This window comes from Sceloporus undulatus, chromosome 1, assembly GCF_019175285.1.
Source record: "Sceloporus undulatus isolate JIND9_A2432 ecotype Alabama chromosome 1, SceUnd_v1.1, whole genome shotgun sequence".
In the NCBI taxonomy this organism is placed as follows: domain Eukaryota; kingdom Metazoa; phylum Chordata; class Lepidosauria; order Squamata; family Phrynosomatidae; genus Sceloporus; species Sceloporus undulatus.
The window spans coordinates 275,059,001-275,082,432 of NC_056522.1; the positions used below are offsets into that span (position 1 = coordinate 275,059,001).

At 38.8% G+C, this 23,432-nt stretch overlaps 1 protein-coding gene across 1 annotated transcript in view; it reads right to left on the minus strand.

Moving 5' to 3' along the window:
• The window catches only part of INSC (INSC spindle orientation adaptor protein), a 143,314-nt gene that overhangs the window by 37,096 nt on the left and 82,786 nt on the right, over nucleotides 1–23,432 (minus strand). Inside the window, exon 7 of the mRNA XM_042438402.1 lies at nucleotides 2,624–2,795. Within this exon, the coding sequence (XP_042294336.1) occupies nucleotides 2,624–2,795 (172 nt within the window). The remainder of the gene's footprint in view (nucleotides 1–2,623; nucleotides 2,796–23,432) is intronic.

Consider the following 23,432-nt stretch of genomic DNA (forward strand, 5'->3'; position numbering starts at 1 on the left):
TATGATTAAAAAAAGAAAATGAGTCCTTATCTGAAAGATCTAACAAGCCAAATCAATCCCATCAGTGTGACTCTACTTCAAACCACCTTTAAAACTAAATATGTTCAACATACACTGAATTCTTCAGAGAGTACTTACCCCCTTCTCTAAATTCCAGTGAGATATTATGTAAGCTAGGGTTGATAGGGTTTAAATGAGTTTGAATTGGCAGAACTTTATCATTGGAATGACACCGCCTCTAAAGTAACCCAATAAATTAGGAGCTGCCATCTTAAGCAGCTTGAGTCATCATTTTCCCAGATCCCAGTCTTTACTCTGCAATGGCTCTAGAGCAAGGGTGAGCAACTAAGTCAGTCTGAGAGTCAGTTTTCTGCTCCTGAAACCAGCCAGGGATGCATGGTGGACCACCCAAAGTATCACAAAGTATCCTTGCAGTATGAATTTTGGTTTAGCATTTTATTTATTTTATTATGTTTTAGTAAATTAGTAATATATTGGTTGTAGAGGATAAATAAATATGTTAAGTTTAATTAGGAGAATTAATTATTAAGCAAAGATTATTATTTTAAAACTGTTAACTTGTTGAATCATTGTAAAAAAGAAAATAACAGATTAAAGAGATAGATGTAACAAGTTAGGGGATAAAGAATGTAATTAAAAGTACCTTTTACAACTACTTCTGAGGAGGAAAGGAAGCCACACTATTATTACAAAAAAGTTGTGATGAGAACTATATTTAAGATTTGTTGTTGTTGTTGCTGTTGTGGCTCGTGTGCTGCGTCCATAACCCTTGTTGGGACCTATGGAAATGACACGCAGTGTCCACCACGACCACCTGCACAGTTCAACCACGTCGACAGGACGCCAAGAAGAAGGAATCTGTGAAGATGTCTTCAACTAATAACGACTCTTACAAATCTTCACTCTAAACGAGGGCTTTAATCTTCCTTTGCAGTATTTACAGCATAGATATACACAGTGTATTGGACATCCGTCTCTAATACATACTATTTACACCAACCAACAATAACACAACCTATGAGGCAGTCACATTAACACACAACCATCTCACTGCCTCTCAGTAACAGACACAGCCCACTCTCTCAGGCACCAACTGACTCACTGTTACAGACACAGCCCACTCATGGGCACCAACTGTCTCTCAGTGACAGTTGAGAACTGACAGTTGACAGTTGCATCAACATTCCGATGATGCCCTGTTTGAATGCTGACACATTAGCTGCCACTGGAGCTGTAAATTATCTGCACAACAGCTCCCCCTAGTGGCCACACCAATGTCATTTCCTGACAGTTATGTGCCTTCAAATCATTTCCAACTTATGACAACCCTAATGCAACACCACACTGGCTCCTATATTTAATATAGGATGCTCCTTTTATTTCTTATTCTAAGGGGCTGTGCAGACTGCCCCTAAGGGCTGGCCTGCAGCCACCCCTTTTAGAGCCAGATTGGGGCCACAGCAACTACATGCCGCAGCCCCGATCTGGCCTTTCCATGGTGCAAAAAGAGGCCGCAAAAAGTGGCTCCTTTTTGGGCCCTGGAAAGGGCACCATAGCCACCGTACCATGGCTTTAAAGCATTCCTTTGGCACGGTGTCATCTAAATGCAGTGCCAGAGAAGTGCCATGACACCGTGTGCCATGTAGTGTGGTGCACAGCATCACGCTGCCATGGGGTTGGAGTCAGGGGGTGCATCATGTGAACGCCATGCCCTGATTCCACCCCCAAGCCAACCTTAATAGCTGGTCTGCACAGGGCCTTAGTTGTTATTATATAATGCGGAATATAACATTGTCTTTATTATGTTGATAAGCATTTCTTTTATGTTAGTAAAAGAATTTAATAAAAAAGCAAAACAAAAGCAACACAGGATGTGTTTTGAAAAAGCAGGGAAGTGTGCAAAGGGGGCTGGCTGAAAAGTGTTGTTTTTTTTAAGCACAATACAGCAATTTATTTAGATGCTTAAATGAATACAAAGGGGAAATAAAGATCACAAATATCCATACTACAACAATGTGTCATATATTAGATGTTATAAATAAATACAACACCATGTTGGTGTTAACTAAAGATAAAACTAAATATCCAAAAATTGCAGCACTCATTTCATTTAAAAGTAAATCCCTGTTTCCAGGAAAGGCACGCCTCCCCTATTTTGAGTCACAAAAAGAATGGTGGGGGAATATGAAGTGACTGAAGCTGACAAAATTATGAAGGGCAGAAATGGACTACCAGGGGCACAATTTGCACACATCCCTGCCCTAATAGGGAAACATATATTTGTTCAACAGCTTGCTGAAGAAGCCCACAGATACATCGTGGTAATGTGGCATGAGATATATCACTTCACATTCTAACCAGAATTATAGAACGTATTCAGTTCAATCAAATGAGTACATAATTAACAAGAATGCAGAGTTCAACACTAGCCCATTAGATGAACAAATTACATTTGACTCATGACATTCATGTTAATATTGAAATTACTGCAATAAATGATAAAATAAATGGACTGACAGAAGAAGGTTCCATTTTCTTTGTTGTAAAGTGCCATGCCCTGCCATTTTGCATAGAATAACATGAAAAATTTCAATATACATACTCAAAAGTGCTGAGACAATCTCCTCCATGTTCTCAAGGAAACTGCCAAGATGTTGAGTGAAAGTGAGGTGAGGAGATGTGATCTGAGCTATTACCGCTGCTGCTTCAGCATGGGTAGCTTGGGAGTGGGTACTGTCTGTAAGGATGTCAGTTAAGCACAATATTCCATCAACCTAGGAGGAAAAGGAAAGAAAACTATTAAGAGCATATTTTTTAATTCTTTTTTATTCATTTTAAAGTCTATACACACACACACACACACACACACACACACACACACAAGAATTCATTTTCATTCACAAATCACAAATCACAAGATAAGGCAATATGAAGAGCATATTTTGACCAGGAAGAACCAAACTTTAATCCCATGAACATGATAAATATTAACAATATATTTTCAAATTTTATTTTTATTTATTTTAGATATTTTCAGAAATCCTCTCAAAGAAGCTTGTAGAACACAGAACAACATAAAATCACAGTTCTCCAGAAATGTAAAAAAGAACGCAACAAAGTTACAAACCCTTCAGTGCAAAACTGTTCAACATACCTACAATGGAGCAGACTCTTTAAAATGAAGATCAAACATTTTGATGGCCAAAACTGATGGGCTCAAACTACACATCCCTGGGAAGGGATTAAGCGGTATAGAAATGTATTAAGTGGTATAGAAATGTAGCTGCTATTGCTATTGCTAAGAGAGTTCCAAAGATTAGAGCAAGGGTAACAGCTGGTTTATTCATTTGTCAAATTTTCAACCTGGTCATGTGTTTATAAAGGACAGAATTACTATAATATGCTCTAGAGAATCTATATAACACCAAAAAAAAAAAAAAGCCATTCATACATTTGGCTTTGTAAGCCTTCTTTTCTGGGGTGGGGAATGGTTTCAGTTTCAGTCTTGAAAAACACCAAATGCTCGGGGAATGTAAACAAAGATAACAGAGGAGAAGCTGACTAAGAATGAACCCTGCTAGTAGGACACTACATGACAGACAGTGAGCAGACTTCTAAGTGCATGATAAACATTAAGTAAAAAGACATCTAGTGTACTTGACATATAGATAAAGATCATTATTTTGATTGGACAGCTGGCAAGATAAGTGGGTGTAAGGAGAGGATAAAAAGAGCCAGATATGGCAAAGCAGACCACTGCCTGGCATGTTTCCAGCAAAGTAAATCATTCTCAGTGACAACCAAACTGAGAACTGCCCCAACTTCCTGCCAAACATGTTAATATTAATATTAAGGAAAGCATCCACTGAGCTATTAACCAGTCAGGTTTTCTAATTCTCAAGGGATTGGCATTCCTTCCCAACATTAAATAATTGTGGGTTTAAAGATGGCTTTCTTTTGAGGTAGGTAGTCGTTCAAGTGTCTTTCTAAGCATGACTTTCACTGGTGTGTTGGTTGCTGTTGTAGTTAACTGCCCTCAAGTCAACCTTGACTCATGGCAACCCTGTTAATGAGACATCACCAGGACCCGCTGTCTTCCACTGCTTGGCTTAATTAAATTTTGCAGACTCATGCCCATGACCTTCCTCATTTAGTCCATCCATCTGGCTTGCAGGCTTCCTCTCTTTCAACTACTCTTCACCTTTCCTAGCATTATTGTCTTTTCTAATGAGTCATGCCTTCTAATGAGTCGTGCCGGATGTGGCCAAAGTACAAAAGCCTCAAATTGATCATCTTGGCTTCTAGGGATATTTCAAGCTTGATCTGTTTTGTTTGTCTTTTTGGTGTCTACAGTATCCTCAGCACTTTTCTCCAGTACCACAGCTCAAATGAGTTGATTTTCTTTTTATCCCTTTTTTTTCCCACTGTCCAGCTCTCACAACCATACATAATGATGGGGAATACCACTGCATGGATGTTTATAAGTTTAGTGCTTAGTTGTATATCTTTATTCTTTAGCATCTTTTCTAGCTTTTTCATGGCTGCCTTTCCCTTTCCTGGGGGCAGAACAAACCACCACGAAGGGGAACCTTGAAGCCGTCCCTGGGAAAGCCAGATTGGGGCTGTGGCAACCACACACTGTGGCTCCAGTCTGCCTTTTTGCCAGTCACAAAAGAAGCAGCAAAATACCACTCCTTTTTGCACCGGCAAAAGGGTGGCTTTTCCCACCCTGCCATGACTTTACAGTGCTCCAGTTTGTGGAATAAACGCAGTGCCACTGGAGCACCTGAAAGCCGATTGCCATGTAGGCAGCCTGGCAGCATGAAGCCAGCTTCTGGTCACCATGGGGGTGCGCATCGTTCGCACACCACAGCCACAAGTCAGTTTTTCATGCAGGTCTGTACTGGCCCCAAGTCTTTTTCTTATCTCTTGACTGCAGTCTCCAAGGTACTAGAATTCTTTACTTCAATTTTCTTATTGTCTAGGTTGAATTTATTTATGTTCTCCATGGTTATTATGTTTGAGGTTTTTTTATGTTCCGCAGCAATCCTGAGTTTATACATTCTTCCTTGACCTTCCTCAGTAATTGTTCCAAGTCCATGATGATTTTCACTACTAATATTGTGCCATTCACATATTTTAGATTGTTGATGAACTTTCCTCTTCACTCCTCCTCCTTTTCTGCACCAAAAAAAATTCTATAGAGAACAGTGCATTTTGTATAACATACATTTTTTGTACAAAATTTTGTACATCTGGGCGTGGGGGTTAGTGTAGATTTTCTGTGTAAAATGTTGAGAAGGAGTTACACAAAAACAAGGTATTTTGCACAAATAATTTTTTCACAAAAGGTTTCTAAGTGTGAAAAAAAAAAGAAAATGTCCCCAAATTCTCATAATCACACCCAGAAGAAAGACAGCTTTTGAAATTATTCATTTTTGTGTGGAAGAATTAAATATTCAAAGATATGCATGTCTGCTCCCTGCCTTCTTTTATCATGAAGTTTCAATATGTGGTAAGCTGTTCTTCACACACTGTTCAGCACCTATGTTAAAAATTGTCTTCATGTCAATATTTAATGTTCTGCCATTCATTCTTTAAATTGTTTGTTTAAAGCTTTTGTTGTTCTCATTTCAGTTATTTATTAGTAGAGAGTGCCAAGTGATCTTAATAAAATTCCTTAGCTGAACATAAAGCATATGCTTATGCTGCCAATAAGATGGTTTTATGAGAAATGTTATCAGGCTAGCAAAAAATGAAGTGCTTAGAGATCTTTATGATCACAGCAAAAATAAATAAAAGAGAGTATCTGATGACCTCGACTGTTTTAATATGCTGTTTTAAAAAAATTTTATTGTGATATTTGTAATTGTTGATGTACTGTATTGTGACATGTGTGAACCGCTTTGATCTGGAGGAAAAGCGGTATACAAATAAAAGTTTTTTATTATTATTATTATTATTATTATTAATAAATATAACAGTGAAAAAATTATAGAGTACAAATAATGTTCAGCATATGAAGTTCAGTGAGAAATGGGGGAACAATAATGTTTCCAGTACTCAAGGTTTTTGGCCAAGATTTCAGCATTCATCTATTTACAGCACAATACATTTCTCTAGTCATGACATGGAGGTCAAAGCCAGCTATTTGCATGTTACAAAATACTGTGTCCTTACAGGCTGATTTGTCAGCATATGTGTGTAGCAGAGATTATTACAATGAAAGGACCGAGGTTGGTCACCTTGGGAATAAAGTAGTGTCAGAAGTGTGGACATAAAACATATGTTCAACATCAAGTCAGTAACAAGTCAATCAACAAACTAAACCTTTTAGTTTAATATGTGCTTAGAGCTTTCCATGTTTGCTCAGGCTCCATAATTATGGGAACTGTAGCCATTAACAGCCACATTATTTAAGAAATGGGGATGTTATGGTATCCTGTGATGTGGCTAGTGTCAATATCCCCACTCCATGGAGTTGCATGGCTGTCAGTGACAGAGTACCCAAATTTGTCAGTTCACTTGAACAGGCACATAGAGAATCTATGGACCTCAGGGATAGGAAGCTGTGGAGAGGGCAGGGGCCATTTTCATCCTCATGCCCCATGTGGCAGGTCACACCATCAAGTTTCAGTGCACTGGAAGTGACAATGTATCAAACTGAGGCACCATTCTGGTTGATTTTCTGCTGACTTCCACAGGCTCCGGGAGAAAATAAACCATTGTGTTCATGAAACATATCCAGGGGTAGCCATGTTGGCTGTGTAGCAAAATGTAGGTTGTACATTTTGGTTGGCCAAAAAATTGATTAATATCATCCCCCCATCCCCCCCCCCTCATTTCTTGCGCTAATCTGCTGAAATTTTAGTGTATTCCTATTGGACAGTTTTAAATTTGGGTGTTTAATCTCTTTTTATGGGTTGATCACTGTTTTTATGATTGGGGGAGGGTTGGGGTTTGGGGGTTTTAAATTGTAATTTTTAATTATTTGATGCTTTAATTATACTGTTGGAATCCAGTTTGATTCCATTGCGAAAAATTGGAATACAAATTATTATTATTATTATTATTATTATTATTATTAAAGGAATAGCTGTTTTGTGGATTTTGTATTTTATTGTACATTACTCTGATGCTCTGTTTTTAGTTGATTTGGCCAGTTTTGTGGTGAAAAAATCTCTGAAAATGGTAGGATTTAAAAAAAGAAAGAAAGAAAGAACAACAGCTGGGAGCTTTAAGAGTCTCCAGGGGGATTCAGGGGCCACAAAAGTGGGTTCAGAAACAACATGCTGCCCATGAGTTGCACTTTGCTAAAGCTATCATTCAACTGAAGACACCATTCTCAGTCATAAGTACCCAACTGACAGCAGATGAATGCACATAGATTATTGCTGTCCTATAACAACAGAATCTTTGTAAATCACCACTAATACTGAAACTTTACAAGTCGCTTTACTGTGTACAACATGATAGATATGTGTATAGTATGGGAGCCTCTTGACTAACCTTTGTACCTGTTCAGTTCCTATGGTTGTTTCTTTCTTTCTCTTTTTTTTTTTACATTGTATTATGTGTTATTATTTTAAAGATGAACCAAATAAAACCACTAGATTTACACTGATCAAGATAGACATTTAGTTTCCTTTTATGGATTACATAAATTACACTCACCCTCCATATCCACAGATTCTTTACCCATGGATTCCACCATCCACTGTTTGAAAATATTCAAAAAAATATATACATTCCAAAAAGCAAAACTTAATTTGCCATTTTATATAGGACACACCATTTTACTATGCCATTTTAAATAATGGGACTTCAGCATCCACATATTTTGGTATCCACAGGGGGTTCCTGGAACCAACTCCTAGTAAATACAAAGGGCCCACTCTCTGATTAAGGGCCAGAAAAGACCAGACACAAAAGCCAGCGTTTTAACACCACCTGCCCTGAAGACACCCTGAAGCTATCCAGCCAACCACATGGGAGTAGCTTCAAGACCCTCCAGGGGCATGGCGTTTTGATGCCACATGCTGCTGGAGCACTCAGAAGTTCTGCTGGGGCTGCCTAAGGTGGCCTAAACACAGCCCAAGTTGGAGCAGATCTTTTCCACTCCTATTTGGGCTGGCAGCAGAGGGCACCTTTGGAACTGTGGCATGTGTTTGCTATGGTCCCAAGGTGTCTTTGGGGGGAGTGGCTTCAAGCCCCCCCCCCCTCCTGCTGGTCTGTTCTTGCCCAAACTTGCCTATACTGAGAAATACCATGGGGTAAGTGCTGGTAAATCACCATTAAAACGTTTAGGAAGCATGCATGTCTGAAAGCCTGGTGCACTTCCTAAACGTCAGGGAATTGTCAGCTCCTCTCCAGTGTCATTGAATCATTCAGGGAGAAGCAATTTCCTCTGAATGCAAAGTTTCAAGTGCACCAGGCTTTCACATGCATGTGCTTCCTAAATGTTTTAGTGATGATTTAGCTGCATTTTACCAGTGCATAAGTGTTGGTCTGAAAAGCTCCATTATGGCATCTGAAAAGAATATAACCTACAGTTGAGACAGGTAATTATGGCTGTGGAGGCCAATTTTGCGCTCCAAAGGGCACCAGATCCCATCTGATCTTGGAAGCTAAGTCCTTGTAAGTACTTGGGTGGAAGACTGCCAATAAATACCAGGTGCTGTAGGGTATATCTGAGAAGAAGGAACGGGAAAAAACCATTTTTGAGGATTCATTGCCTCAGAAAATCCAATGAAATTTGTGAGACCAATAGCAAGGATGCAATAGCAAAAGCAATAGCAGTAGCAATAACAAGTACATTTCTATACTGCTTATCAGTGCACTTAAGTACTCCCTAAGTGGTTTTAAAAGTGTAAGCTAGTTGCCCCCAACAATCTGGGTACTCGTTTTAGCGTCCTCGGAAGGCTGAGTTGAGCTTGAGCCCCTGGGCTGGTATTGAACTCGCAACCTTATGGTTTGTGAGTGAATGACTGCAGTACAGGCATTTAACCACTGTGCCATCAGGGCTCTTCATAAGTTGGCAGGTGACTTGAAGGCACATATACACACAAAGACCTCTCAGGGCTTCATGGGGGACTTCAAAATAACCCCTCAAAATTCTTGGAAGTGGCTGGAAGTATACTTCTGATTTTGGAAAACAATTGTGTCTGTAATAATAATGATGATGATAGTAGTAGTAGTAGTAATAATAATAATAATAATAATAATAGTAAGAATAATGCAATTTACCATTTTTTTAAAAAGGATAGTTTGAGATATCTGGGGCCTAGTCATACTTTGCAATTATAATGCTAAGAATCCACTCTAACTGCCATGGCAACATCCTATGGAATTTTGAGATTTGCATTTTAGGGAGACGCATTCTGCAGTTCCTCATCAAATTACAAACCTCAAGACTCCATAGGAAGGAGCTGTGGCAGTTAAAGTGGCATTGTAGTGTAATAATAGTTAGTATGAATGGTCAGCTGGAGCGGTTGAGGGCCACACAAATAGACTTGAGGGCCACACATAGCTCCAAGACCACATTTTGCCCACCTTTGTCTTAGATTATGGGATGAGCTTCTTAAAACAGTTGTTCTCTTTTAATATTAATTATGACTCATTTTGATAGTCTGGTATACTATACAATCTTATATGGTACTATAAAAGAAACATCTTAATTTAAAAAAAAGAAAGAAAGAAAGAAAGATAGCAGGCAACAATCTTGCATGGATTGAATACGGTAGAATGGTAGATCAGGCTTGCACAGCTTCTAATCTAACAGAATAGTCTCCACAGTTGTTTATTACAGCTCTGTCAGAAGCTAGATAACCTCCTTGTTTTAGCAAAAATTGTCAAAAACAGGCCTATTAATCCCTAGTGCAGACTATTGGTTTGTTTCTAGACAGAATTCAAATACTGGCTATGACATTTAAAGCACTATACATGTGCAGACAATGTGGAAGACCATGTTTGACTCATAGAATCATAGAATCATAGAATAATAGAGTTGGAAGAGACCGTAAGGGCCATCCAGTCCAACCCCCTGCCAGAATATTCCAGGAACAGTCCAGAGTATTCTGGCCCTGAAACTGCCCCAGAATTTCCCCATTACCTCTAGGCATGTCATTACGACACCAGGCAGCTGTTTGCAAGTGCATCCTGCTGTGCCACCCAGCGCCACCACTGCTGGTGCGAAGTGGTTGCTCTGAGATCAGAATGAGACACCCAGTGCTGATCACATGGCTGGTCACCTCATTCTGACTTCAAAGCAAGAGACTTATACTATCAGCAATGGCACTGGGAGGCACAGTGGGACCTACTGTAAACAACCACCCAGCATCACAATGGTGGTATCCAGAAGAACTGGAGCAATGGGGAACTTTTTGAAGAAACTGTTTAAGGGAGGTATACAACAGATTCAGTGCTGAACTGTCCAGACATCATCCAGACAATTCATACCAGAGTCAGTCTGCATTGTCTAGACTCCCCACCCAGAGCACAGTGGAGGATGTTTTATTTGGTCTCTGTAACTCTCTATGTGAGATTGCCCATGTTTTTAGGTGGATTTTCTCTCATACCAACCACTATTATACGCATGTTTGGTGAAGACATAGGGAGAGCCTTCTCAAAGGCTGCTCCCAGGCTATGGAACTTCCTCCTATAGAAACTTCACTGACTTTCTGTTTGCTCAGCTTCTGCCTTCAGGCAAAGTCCTTTTTTATTTAGGCAAGCCTTTTTCCTTTTTGTAGAACAGATTGTGCCAAGCTTTTATCTTTTTTGTTTTGTTTTGTTTTCAATATGTTTTAAACTATATTAATGTTCAGTTTTTAACAGAATTATGGTTGGTTTGGGTTTTTTAAAAAAAACACTTTTGAGCAAATAGAATTTGTGGGGTTTTTCCTGTGCTTTTTTTTTTTTTTTAATGTTGTAAATTGCCTTCAGTGCTGGGCTGGAAGAAAAGCAGGATATAAATTAAATCAATAAATTAAAATAAACATAATAAATATTTCTGATCTTTGACACTTTTCCATGTGTTCACTCACACATGCATTCTGCCCCATTTCAGTATTATCTGCATTTAAAAAATCAAAATTGAAATACATAGTTATATATCCAGGGAATATAACTATGTGATTTCTAACAAACACACCCGACATTTCTAAACATTCTAAACCTGTCCCTCTCTGCTTAGGGCAGAGGTTGGAAAGCTGGGGGTTTTTTTCAAAATACAGTAGTTAACTACAGTTCCACACCAAGGTCAGCCCCAAAACAAATTGCTGCTTATTGTTATAGTTAAAGGTTTAAGGGTCTTTTCTTTTTAAAAATATATATAGTAGCTTAAGAAGTTATTTTGTTTCCTTGTTACAATGAATGCTGCAAACCACCATGGTAGAAATCTCATCTACTCTATATATTCAGTTATAGGTCTAGAAATTTAAGTCAAAAGATTGACCCCCCCAAAAAACTGAGGAACCTTATCCATGGGTTGCTGTAAGTACTGTACTTTAACTCTTATATAAAAAAGAAACCATCCCCTGGTGGAAGGCAAGAGTGTATTCTGTTCTGGAAGCACTGAGCCACCACACACAACTCTCTCATCCATCCAACTTTTAGTGTGAATACAAAAGTTGCACCTGCTGGAATTTTGTAAATTCTTTGACATTGTTTTACTTTGCTTCATCGTTAGATCCTTTGTTACATGCCTCTAGGTTTTACCTTCAACTTATCCATGGAACATATCAAAATGCATAATTTTGGCCCCCCAAACATACTCTCAATTTATACATAAGGTCAATTTATGGTCGAGCATTTAAGTAGCTAGTGACCCTTTGTGAGTTCAATAATAACTGAAACCATTTTAGTAGAGTGGAAATTATATGGCCTTTCTGCTGTTATTGGGTTGCAACTGCCAGCAGTTCTAGGCAACACAGCCAATGGTGAGGATGCTGAGAACTACTGTCCAAAACACCTGGAGGACTACATATTTCCAACCTTGCATTACATTTAAACCACAAAAGGACTGAAGTTTTCCTTTCTTACAATTGTAATGTACAATTATAATGTAACATAGCTATGCTTCAGATATTAGGGGGAGGAGAAACTAACTACAGGCCTTATCACTTTTGTATAATTAGACCACTCTCACTCCACTTTAACTTCCATGACAGAATCCTATGGAATCCTGGGTATTGTAGTTTGATGAAGCACCAGGGGTCTCTGACTGAACCATCAAAATAGCTCTACTTCAACTCCAAATCCCCAGATTACATGGGATAGAACCACAACAATCATAGTGCTATACCGTGTAGTGTGACAGACATATGTGTAAGTTACTATATGTAACAAGTACGTTCCAAGCTTTGGCTAGAGACAGATATTGAAATACCTTGCAACACCTTTCAGACAGCTGCCCTAATATACAGTATCTGCCCAGTCTACCTCTTCCACTATTGGTATTGCCTGAATCAAAGTGTTATCATCTTGCTGTATAGTGGGGTTGGCACTAGCAATGAGAAGAAAGGAAAGGCGGAGAACATGAAAGGAGGGCCTTGGAGCCAAATGGATCAGTAACTTTTACCCAAAAAAAAATCACAGATGAATAGGTAAAACAAAGCAAAGGCTGCCAAGAAGGAAATTAGTCTCAGCACAAATGGGATTATCCTGGATACCCAAGGGATACTGCAAAGTGCTCTAGCTTGCAGGTAGAGGCACTGGGGGAAATCATAATTTAAGAGAAATGGCTTTGCGATTCCATGTCATTGAGTGAAGATGGGAGAACAACTCAAGCCAAGAAACTAACATTTCATTGCTAAAGTTTCAGGACTTGCTATCAGAAGTAAAAGTCCTTAATATTTGAAACTTCAGCACTGAGAAGGGGAAAGAGACCAGGAGAGCTGGTAAAGAATTTGGGTACCTAACTTTGAAATGCACAGCTTGAACATCTTGCCAACAAATCAATGGCAATTCTCATATTGCTGATTTCAATGTGTCTTACTGTGAGAGGCAAGAACGTTTGTACATTACCTTTGCAGAAACATATAGTGGAATCCACTAATGGATTCTTGTTCATGGCCACAGGATGAGATGCAACAGATTGTCAGACAAACCCAACATAGGGGTTTATTACACGGGGGAAATCCCATGCAAAAATGGAATTTAAAAGCTGGGGAAAAACCTGCAAAAGCAGGTTAATTTTCACACACGTCATCGTTAAACTGGTGTTAACCCGAACAAGAAGTAGACAAAAGCTACTCCTTTTTACTTTCAGGATTTTCCAAAAGTAAAAAGGAGCGGCTTTCATTAACTTTCCATCTACTTTCCGTTCAGGTTAATACCACTTTAACGCTGTGTGAAAATCAACCCACTTTTGCAGGGGATTTCTGATTTAAACCCCCATTTCTGCACGGGATTTCCTCTGTGTGATAAACTCCTAACTGACATGGCTCCTGTATTAATATGTTCTAGCCACTAGCAGTGTAGATATAGGGCACACAATAAAGGTATTGCCCCCTAAAATAAAAATTCTGCTCCCCAGCACATTTTCCTTGCATCCACAAACTTCTAAAACTGCAGCAACATAAAGATCGAGTCTTTAGAAATACTGTTTAGACATCCAAAGAAAAGGTAACAGGCAAAGTTACCAAAGGAATGTTTAGACAGCAAATTTTCAGGTCCACCCATCTACCCTTTGGCCTATCTCTCTTCCACAATCTACCAGAATACTAGAATAGTATATCTGATGTTGCTACTGTTATGATGCATTCCCATCACCCCATTGCATAATACAGAAAGCAGGATTTCTTCTGTAGATGAACCACATTTATGGAACTGCCTCCCAGCCAAGATCTGGCTACCTTCATCTTTACTGAGTTTCTAAAAGATAATCAAAATTGTTATTTTGTTCAGTCCTTGACATTTAAAATCATTAATATTTTGTTTCTGTTGTGTTTTTATGGCATGATTAAATTGTTCAGTGCTCTTAGAGCTCTAAACTGTTGTCTGTTCTTTTTTTGTCACTTTCTTTGTGGTTATTGTTGTTTTTAAACAAGCTAAGATTGATAATAAAACATTATAAAACTTGAAAAGGTCCTGTCAGAATGACTATAAAATACCCTTAAAATAATTCAGTCACCAACTAAAAACGGGTAGTGCCAAGTGATAAGGCAACAGTGCCAGAGCTGAGAAAAGATATGGTAAAAAGAAGGCAGATCAGGAGCACTATGTTTTTCCCCTTTGGAGAAAACAGGAGTAATTTCAAGTGAGGAATTAAAAGATTTCTACTGTAATGTTTTCTTCTGGTGAATATTGGATGAAATTTGACTTTGCAGAGTATACTGGTCTAGATTAGGACTGCTATCATATTGCAGAATTAATGAAGTTTGACACCACTTTAACTTTCATGGCTCTATACTATGGAATCCTGGGATTTGTAGTTTGCTGTGGCACCAGAATTCTCTGACAGAAGTCTAATTATCTCACAAAACTACAAATCCCCAAATTCCATAGAATTGAGCCATCACAGTTAAAGCAGTGTAAAACTGCATAATTCTACAGTGTAGATGCAACCTAGAAGAAGAAATGGTGGCAGCTGAACTGTTGGACTAAAAAAAAATAATGAAGAGAAAGCTAGTAGAAGCAGCAGCAGCAGCAGCTTGGTTCCAAATTGGAAACTGGACACAAGAGAAGATTTGGCACAATGGAGTAGAACAATGTTGGCATTTATTCTAGGAGGGAGATATAGGATCTATTGGTCCCTGATATCCAAGAATCTAATTGTAAGGATCTTAGCATATTTTGTGATTCAACATGAAAATGCCATGAACTCCTTTACTATGAATAGTTGTGTATGTTTCTATAAAAAAAAAGAAGCTTCTTAGAAAGAGAGAAAACATATCTTTATAGGAGGTTATACCAGAATTTTATTCAAATGTTGAGCTATTCTATTTCTGGATTTCACACCTGGTAATGATGGTTCCTGCTCCTGTTCTTGCATCCAGTCATGCCTTAAATATACTGGGATTTCATCCACGCTTTTGTTCCTGCTTGAAATGTGGTTAACTATGCCATGGTGGGGTTTCCTTCCCTCTCCGTCATCCCCTCCATGAACTTAACATCTCCTCCTCAAGACATGTTTAATTTTTTAAATGTAATAGTGCTAAAATGCTACACCAAAAAAAAAAAAAAAGACTAAAAGAAACAAGAAATGTTCAGTCAGAAATGTAATTAGGGAAAGAAGGTCAGAGGAAAACCCCTGTAGCAAAGCTCATGTCTCCATTCAACATATCTTCAGTAGGACTGCCCAAAAGTATCAGAAGAACTGAGACAAAGGAGATGTATATGGGATTTTACCTCTGTCTATATTAGAAACTTGCAGGAGAGGGTGAAATACCCACTGCCCTAGATTTAAAAGGCCATGGCTAGTCTCAAAACTCCCAGTAGATTGGGATAGGAGGCATGTTATAAGAATATTTTTCAAAATCCCAATAAGTACAGGTACAATTCCCACCAAATCCTGAAGGTTTGGTCAGTTGGGATGAACCCTCAATTTATTATAAGATTAGATCTCTTGTTAACCTGCTGTTGATGACATTGTTAAAAGAATAAAATGGTCTCTTTCAGGTTTTCAAGGGCATTTTACTGGCCTGCTGCTGTTTAGGGACAGATTTGTAGACCTACCACCTTTAGAAATTAGGATTTGATCCACAGAATGATTCTGTGAGCAAGGGCCTAGAGTGGCCAACCACAACAAAATAGAGTTTGGGGTTTACAACAACTACAATTATGATATTTCCTATCTCCTTTATATCATAATCCAACACTCTCATGTGTATTTTATTCTATTTTGGTCTAATCCAGAAGTGGAAGGGGGAAAAATTAAAATTTCACCAGCTCCACCATTTATAAGTATCCAATAATAAATTTAAAGAGGACAGGAGAACAATCTAATAAAAGCACTTTAACATCCAAAAAGAAATTGCTGTCCAAAGCATTTATATAATTAGCTTTCACACTGAAAGGAACGCTGGAATGCTGCCCTGCTGTCTGTTTAATTCTGGGGAAGTAATCAGCTAAAATGTCAAATGTGTTCAGTGCCTTGGCAATACAAAAGGAGGGTCAGCTGTATAATACAAACAAAAGAATTCTATGAATGCAACAGGATGCCTCAGAGACTTTGCATTTGAGGAATATTATGGGAGGGGGGGAAGCCTGATTGTTAGGATGATGATTAAAAAGCATGATGGTGTTCTGATTAAAGAGCCTCCTTGTGAAACTTAACTGGTATGACAGCTCTGGGGTTTGGAAAATGATCCATCACTTCTGTCTGGTCTTATTAAAGGGTGAGAACAACTGTCCTCTTCTTCCCTGTCTCCATCACCATGATTGATTTTTTTCTCTTTTTCTTTTTAGTATGACTACTTTTTCATCACTTCTTTTCAACACTCATCTTCCCAGTCTTGAAGTGCACTCAGAAAGTTTGAGTGACCCAGCATTTTTAATTTAATACATACGTTATGGCCCACATGCAGAGATGAGAGATGGCTTCCATGTGGGTGGAACAGCAAATCACTCTATGATTTACTCCAATCTTTAGAGATACAGGTGAACGGTATCTCCAAATAGGTTCAGCATCTTGGCTAACTTCTTTAGAGTCTAGACTAAGACCCAAAACACAGGTCAAATAAATGCACACTCCCAAAGTGTCAAGAAGCTGCTGCAAGGCTGCAATCTGGTCCTTTTGACAAGATCAAAAAGTAGTGGAAAAAATCCAGCTCCTGGTGACAGGTGGTTTGGGATTGCAGTGGCAGCCCACTTTGTGCAGTTGCCATGGTCTCAGTGCAGTTGTGGCCCTATCACAGCTGAAGTGGCCTCTGGCTTCCCTCCTAAAACCTGGAGCAGTACATGAGGCAGACACAGCATTCAAAGAGTAGACCAGGATAACGTGGATACATACATTTTTAAAATTATTTTTTGCACTTTGAGACTTGGTTACAAAAAAAAATGTTTCTGCAACCCATCTTGCAGCTCATAAATCAACATTTGACATAGGAAACAGTGCACTTTCCACATTACATACTTCTTCTGTAGAAAAAATGGTTTTGGTTGAAATCTACATTTTTATGTCAAAAACTAAAAAGAATTGTATGAAATTTTATTTTTATATATATTTTTGACACAAAAACATCTGAAGGATGTAAATCTTGCACCAGTTGTCAATTTTTCCAGTAGGGAGTCTCATTTCTTCCAATGGGGTGTGTTTCCTTGTTAAAGATGAAGAAATGAACAAGTATTATTTATAACTCTGAACCCAAGATTTTGGACTTTTGATCTTCTCATGTCATCGTTTTACATGTTTTTCACAGAGTTGAATGAAGTTAGACAAAAAGATGTGCATTTAGGCCATGAAACCACAGTTTAGAGTAGTCATCATTTGTTGCTTTATGAATTTCTCACAGATGACTAAAAAGCACAGTTAGCCTTATTTCAGTTTCTCTCCTACCACTTTTGTCAGCTTCTACTTCAGGTCAGACAGCTGGGGAAACATCATAAGGACAAGCCATATTGTTGCTTTCAGGCCTAAAAACAAACCAAGCTTTAAAGAGGCAAAGAACATGTTATATCTTCAACAACATATCAGAATTCAACAAACTATAACCTGACTTTCTATGGGTTTCCCAGCACCATGTGTTCTGTGAGAGGTCTATAGGGTTCCATGAGAGATTGTGATTTGAAAAAAAATGCATTGTCTGAGATGAAGATATAATTATTTTTATACCCTGAAACATGATTTTTTTTTTTAAGATTCCTCCAAAGAAAAAGGTTGAGAAGGGCTGGTGTGTGTGTGTGTACGTGCATGCACACATACATATAGATACATACATTAATAGATTTTTGGGGGGAAATAGTTTGTATGAGGTTCAACAAAACTTGTTTGACTAATAGCTACACTAAAGAAACCATAGAAAGACATGCTTCACTCAATCTTAAATCTCTCACAGTTTTTGATGCATACTGTGTGTTTGGAATCATATGACTTAATATAGCAACTTGTTTGCAAAAGAGTGAAGTACATTAATCTGTAAGTACCATGTTGAGGATTACATGAGTTATAAGCAAGTGATTCTTTTTCAATAATAAATAAGGCTTTAGTTTATGTCCGATGCCTGAATTCACAAGTATACACATAAATTGACAGAGAAAGGCAGAATGAGAGAAACTGTCGGGTTACCCATAATAATGATTGACCTGAAACTGGAGGCTGAACAAAGGGCAAACATTAGGACTTCCACATAGTCCTCATTTTTATTTACCCTGAGGGATGACGGTCAGAAACAAACACAGTCATAGTTATAGATACAGATAGATTTAAGTGTATGCATAGCATGACACCCTTAAGAGTAGATATGCTCACTGAAAAACATATCCTGTTCTGGACTGAAACAAATAATGTTATTAACATTCAATGGCTTATGGATATATTACCCAGCACCTGGAATTTAATATTTAGGAGAGGAAAGATTATTTCAACAACTAATTATTTCATGAGGTTTTACTTTCAACATTTTGAGTGATGTATCAAGTACTTTTCAATGCATTTCTTCTAAAATCATGCACACACACACACACAAATGCAAACACTAGCAGCCTCTCTTTAAAAATTGCAATACTGGGTTTGAAAAAGAAAAAGAGAGAAACCCTGAGGTACAGGGCCAAAGGGGGGGCAGTTTATTTGACACCAAGGGCTGTTTCACACAGAGGAGGCAAGAGTCTTTAAATCATGATTAAACTGTGCTAATAGCACAATCGGGGGGAAGATTATCACACCCCCGTGAACTTCTCCTGTTCGTGTTCCTTGCGTAAACTGAAATGGACGTGTCATTGGGTAGTAACAGAGTATGTCTTTTTAAAAAAATGTTCTATGATTTGATGATATAAAAACCAATGTATTTCTGTTCCTCCTGTATTTCTCCTCTTGTTTTGATTTTATATCCATCCTTTGTTTTTATTAGGATATCCTCATATTTAATCCAATTAATGTTATAAAGATTTTCTTTTTTATGAAAGCCTTCATGTGTGGAAATCCATCTCAGGATTTTAGTATAAAAATATATCTTATATTTAGTCCAAATCCAATCTAATGCTCTTCTTAGGGACCATTCAGACTACACTTTACCCCGGATCAGAAATCAATTCTTTCACGTGAAGGTCATATTGGCCCCAAATCTCCCACAAGTGAATCAGAGGCATGCACAAGTGTTTCGTGTCAAATGCCCCTTAGCATGGGTCATTTGCAATTGGGGCAAAAGCTGTCTCTTTTGAAAAAACCCAGGATTCACAAATATGAACATGCCCCTGCTCATGATCGGGTCAAGTTCATGGGAGAGATTTAGGTCAGAGGGAAGGCAGAGGGTGAGCATTCCCTCCCCTCATCGGGCAAAGGAGGAAGAGGAGGAGGAGGAGGAAAGAGTCGGAGGAAGGATGGAAAAAAGGAGAATCTGACAGGAGGCAAAGGGTGACAGAAGGCCAAAAGGAGGAATCGGGGTGACTGACGGGAGCTGCAAAGGGCAGTCAGAGGGAGGGCAGGGGGAAACTGGAGAAAGTGACAGAGGAGGAGGATGAAGGGGAAGAAGGGAGCCATGGAGGGCATTCTATAACAGAGCAGGAGGAGGAGGAGGAAGAGGCAGGAGGAAGGGTCAGTTCAGGGCAGGTCAGAGGGACAGAGCAAGCCAAGCCTTTGCTCTCCAGCAGGGACTTTTCCTTTTTATTATTATTATTATTATTATTATTGGCAAAAAAATTGCATGGTTTTGCGTCAGATATATATATATATATATATATATATATATATATATATATATATATATTAGATAGAACGTGGCTAGCTGCTTGTTCACTTTCCCTTTCATTTCCGTGCTTCCAGCAAAGGGGAAATGCTGCAAAGGGCACTTTAGAAGACATTTTTTCCTTTGCGAATGAATGCTACAATGCGAATGTTACAACGTTTCTCTTTCCAATTTGGCAAATTGGTAAACTGATACACAGAATGCTTTTGCTACTGTCTCTAAGGAATTCAGGGGTAGCCTAGGGAAAGCAAAGAATGCATGACATCGCATCCTTTTCTGGCATTCCGAGGTGAGGAATTATTATTATTATTATTATTATTATTATTATTATTATTATTATTATTATTATTACATGTGTATGAGGCATTCTGGGGTGGCAAGGAGGGAAGATGCAGGATGCAGAGATGGCATTAGCTTGCATTTTGGGGTTGAAAACGGGGCCAAGGGCAGATCATAACCTGCACTGACCCAAATACCCACAACACACACACACTGGAGGTTTTTAAATTTGACAAAATGTGTGCATTCTGGCGCCTGGCTCTTTAAAAAAAAGGGGGGAGCACACTTCCAATTGCCCAATGAATGCTGGAAACATCACTTATGATGATCGCGGAACTAAATTTGATTGACAGCCAGGCGCCTTCATTTTAAACCCGAATTCTCCAAGAAGGCATTCAGGATTAAAATACCCCTGATTGGTAGTCAGCACTTGCTTCTGGAGGGATTCAGGGAGGGAGAAACTGAAGCTTCCCAGTTCCTTCCAGTGGAAAAGTGCCAGTGAGAATGGGGCCTTTTGTCCTAACATAGGAAGGCATGCCATGCAGAATATAAATTATTACTTTTTAATTCAAGTAACCTCTTATTTTCAAATAGTATCCATTCTTTAAGCCATTTAAGCATACTTACATTATAATATATTTCTAAATTTGGTAGGCACAGTCCTCCTTTTTCTTTACGGTCTTGCATCACTTTTAATTCTTGACTCCCTTCCTTCCATGCATAAAATCAGACAGATCTTTATTCCACATTTTAAAAGGAAGTCCATTTGCTATAACTGGTATCACTTGGAACAGATATAACATTCGAAGCAGTACATTCATTTGGATGGTTGCAATACTTTCTAATAATGACAATTGCTATTTATCCCATCTTCTGAGATCTTTTTTAATCTTTTTCCATGTTTTGATGTAATTACTTTCATAGAGATCAGAGTTTTTTTGTGATTATAATTTCTAAATATTTTACCTTGTTTACTATCTGAATTTCACTTTTCTTTCTTAGTTCTTTTTCCTCTTTTCTTGAAAGACTCTTTGGCGTGGGACAGACCGTCCAAAAAGGACGGTCTCCTGGTGCCTAGTTTTGGTCTACGGAGAAGCCACGGCCTCCAGACCGCGGGACTTCCCTGCGGTCCAAAAAGAACCCACAAAAAGCGGGTTCTTCTTGCAATGCCATTAAGACCTTGCAGTGCACCAATGGCGCACTCACGATGTTGTAATGGCACCATGATGTGTGGATGCTATGCATCCGGCATGTCATAATGGCAGCAACCGTCTGTAACAGGGCACCACCATTTTGAAGCCCTCATCACGTGCAAGGGGCAACAATGATTAACAAAGTTGTTTTTGTGTTTTTTTCCCATATTCTGGGTTTTGTCTCTTCTTTTTAATTGTTTGATATAGTTGGCAGACTGATTCAATAAAGATTTACTTACTGACTGACCTTTATGGATGACTCAGTGACATTCCATACATCAATAATTCCTGGACATTTAACTGATATTGAACTTGGGGACACTGCTTTACAGCAATTCCAGTCTTTTTTTTTTCTCTCAATATTTTCAGAAGATGGTACTGGAGGACTGCTGCTCAGCCCATGGCCATTGCTCTGTGGCATTCACTCATACTGCTTTCCAGTTAATGGATGGATTTCCTTGCCATTTTCCTCTTAATTAGTCTATCATTTTCTTATAGATAGACCAATGATTGACCTCAAAAACTCTAGGGCAACCCAGTGTGGTCTATGCAGTGCACAATTCCCATCCCTGTCTTGATTACTTTAGAAAGAAATTAAGCAAACTTGTGGAACATAGATCTATCAATGGGTCTATTGAACCTCCACATCCAGAGGCAATATGCAAAAAAGAGAATAATTGGGGAAGCAAAACTGGATTAGTTCTGCCATATTCATCCCATTTGTAGGCTTCCCGGAGTTGCCCACTCATGGTGCTAAGCAAGAGATGGCTCTCCATGGTGCTGGAACAAAACTATAATTATCCCTCACCACTGGCTATGTTGGAGAATTATCCAGAAGTAAAAATGTCCAGATGTGGGGAAGGGTGACGAAGGTAACTATGGGTCACCTGCAGCATGATAACTAAGTAATTGGGCTCAGCTGAGTCAAAGGATGTGTTGTCACTACAAGGTCGTCATGTGCTGGAAAGCAATACAAAGTTCTGCAAAAGTACTGTAAATATGCGTAGTCATCTTGCCTGGGTGACAAAAAATAAGGTGACACAGCAGGAAGAGGCTGGACTTAGTGGCCACATGGCACAAGTGTATATAAGGGACAAGCCTCAGTAGGCAGTGTGGATTTTTGTTGGTGACCGATGTGTAGTTTGAGTAGCTTTGTAGTTGTATTTTGTAAATAGAGCAATTGAAGATTAAAGAGCCTCTTTGTAGAGACATCTGTTTCAGTCTGCTTTATCAGCTTGAAGCAAGGATGGAGAAGATTCCTAAGCAGCCACACAGCTCCATGACAGTCTACTGGTGGCCAGCCTGGTGCGAAGCTTCAGCGTGAACCTACGCAGGCTGCGCAAACCACGCTAACAGGCTGTATTGTCTGGGCTGAAAGGAGTTGCAGTCATATAGTATCTGAAGGACCACAGTCTGGAATTATTAAAAGCAAGATATTGAAGTAAGGGAACCTTTGGTGTGCTGCAGCAAAGCTCCTGGTTTGATACCTAACAGAGATCACATAGTAAGATGGATGACCTACAGTGCTACCTAGGGATGGAAAGAATATTTTTAAAAAATTGAAATATGTTAGAAATGTGGGTGGGGGAATGAGTATCAGAAAACCCTGGTAAGAAAAATTCTGGACTTGCAATCATCACAGTTCAAGATTTTTAATATAAAGTTGTTTTATTGTTTGTTCAGTGTGGCACCAAATCAGCATCCAACAAGCACTATGTTGTTACATAAACTGCTGAGTTCAATCTACAGTTGACCCTCGGTATCCATGGGGGATCTGTTCCAGACCCCCACCTCACCCTGTGAATACCAAAATCTGTGGATTCTCACGTTCCATTGTCCCCAATGGTGATGCATGCATGAGAGGATGCCACAAATTGATATGTTTTAGGGGAACGACAGTATTAGCTTGAATGAGAGATATAATACAGCTAAGATAACAGCGGCCTCAGGATGGCAACCCAACTATACATAGATGTTGTATTTTCATTAGAGGGAATAATCAACACACACAAGCACATATACACTTACACACACATACAAGAGCTAGGAAAGCAAAGGTGGGAGAACTGGTTTAAGGCTTTGATAATGGTAATAGATT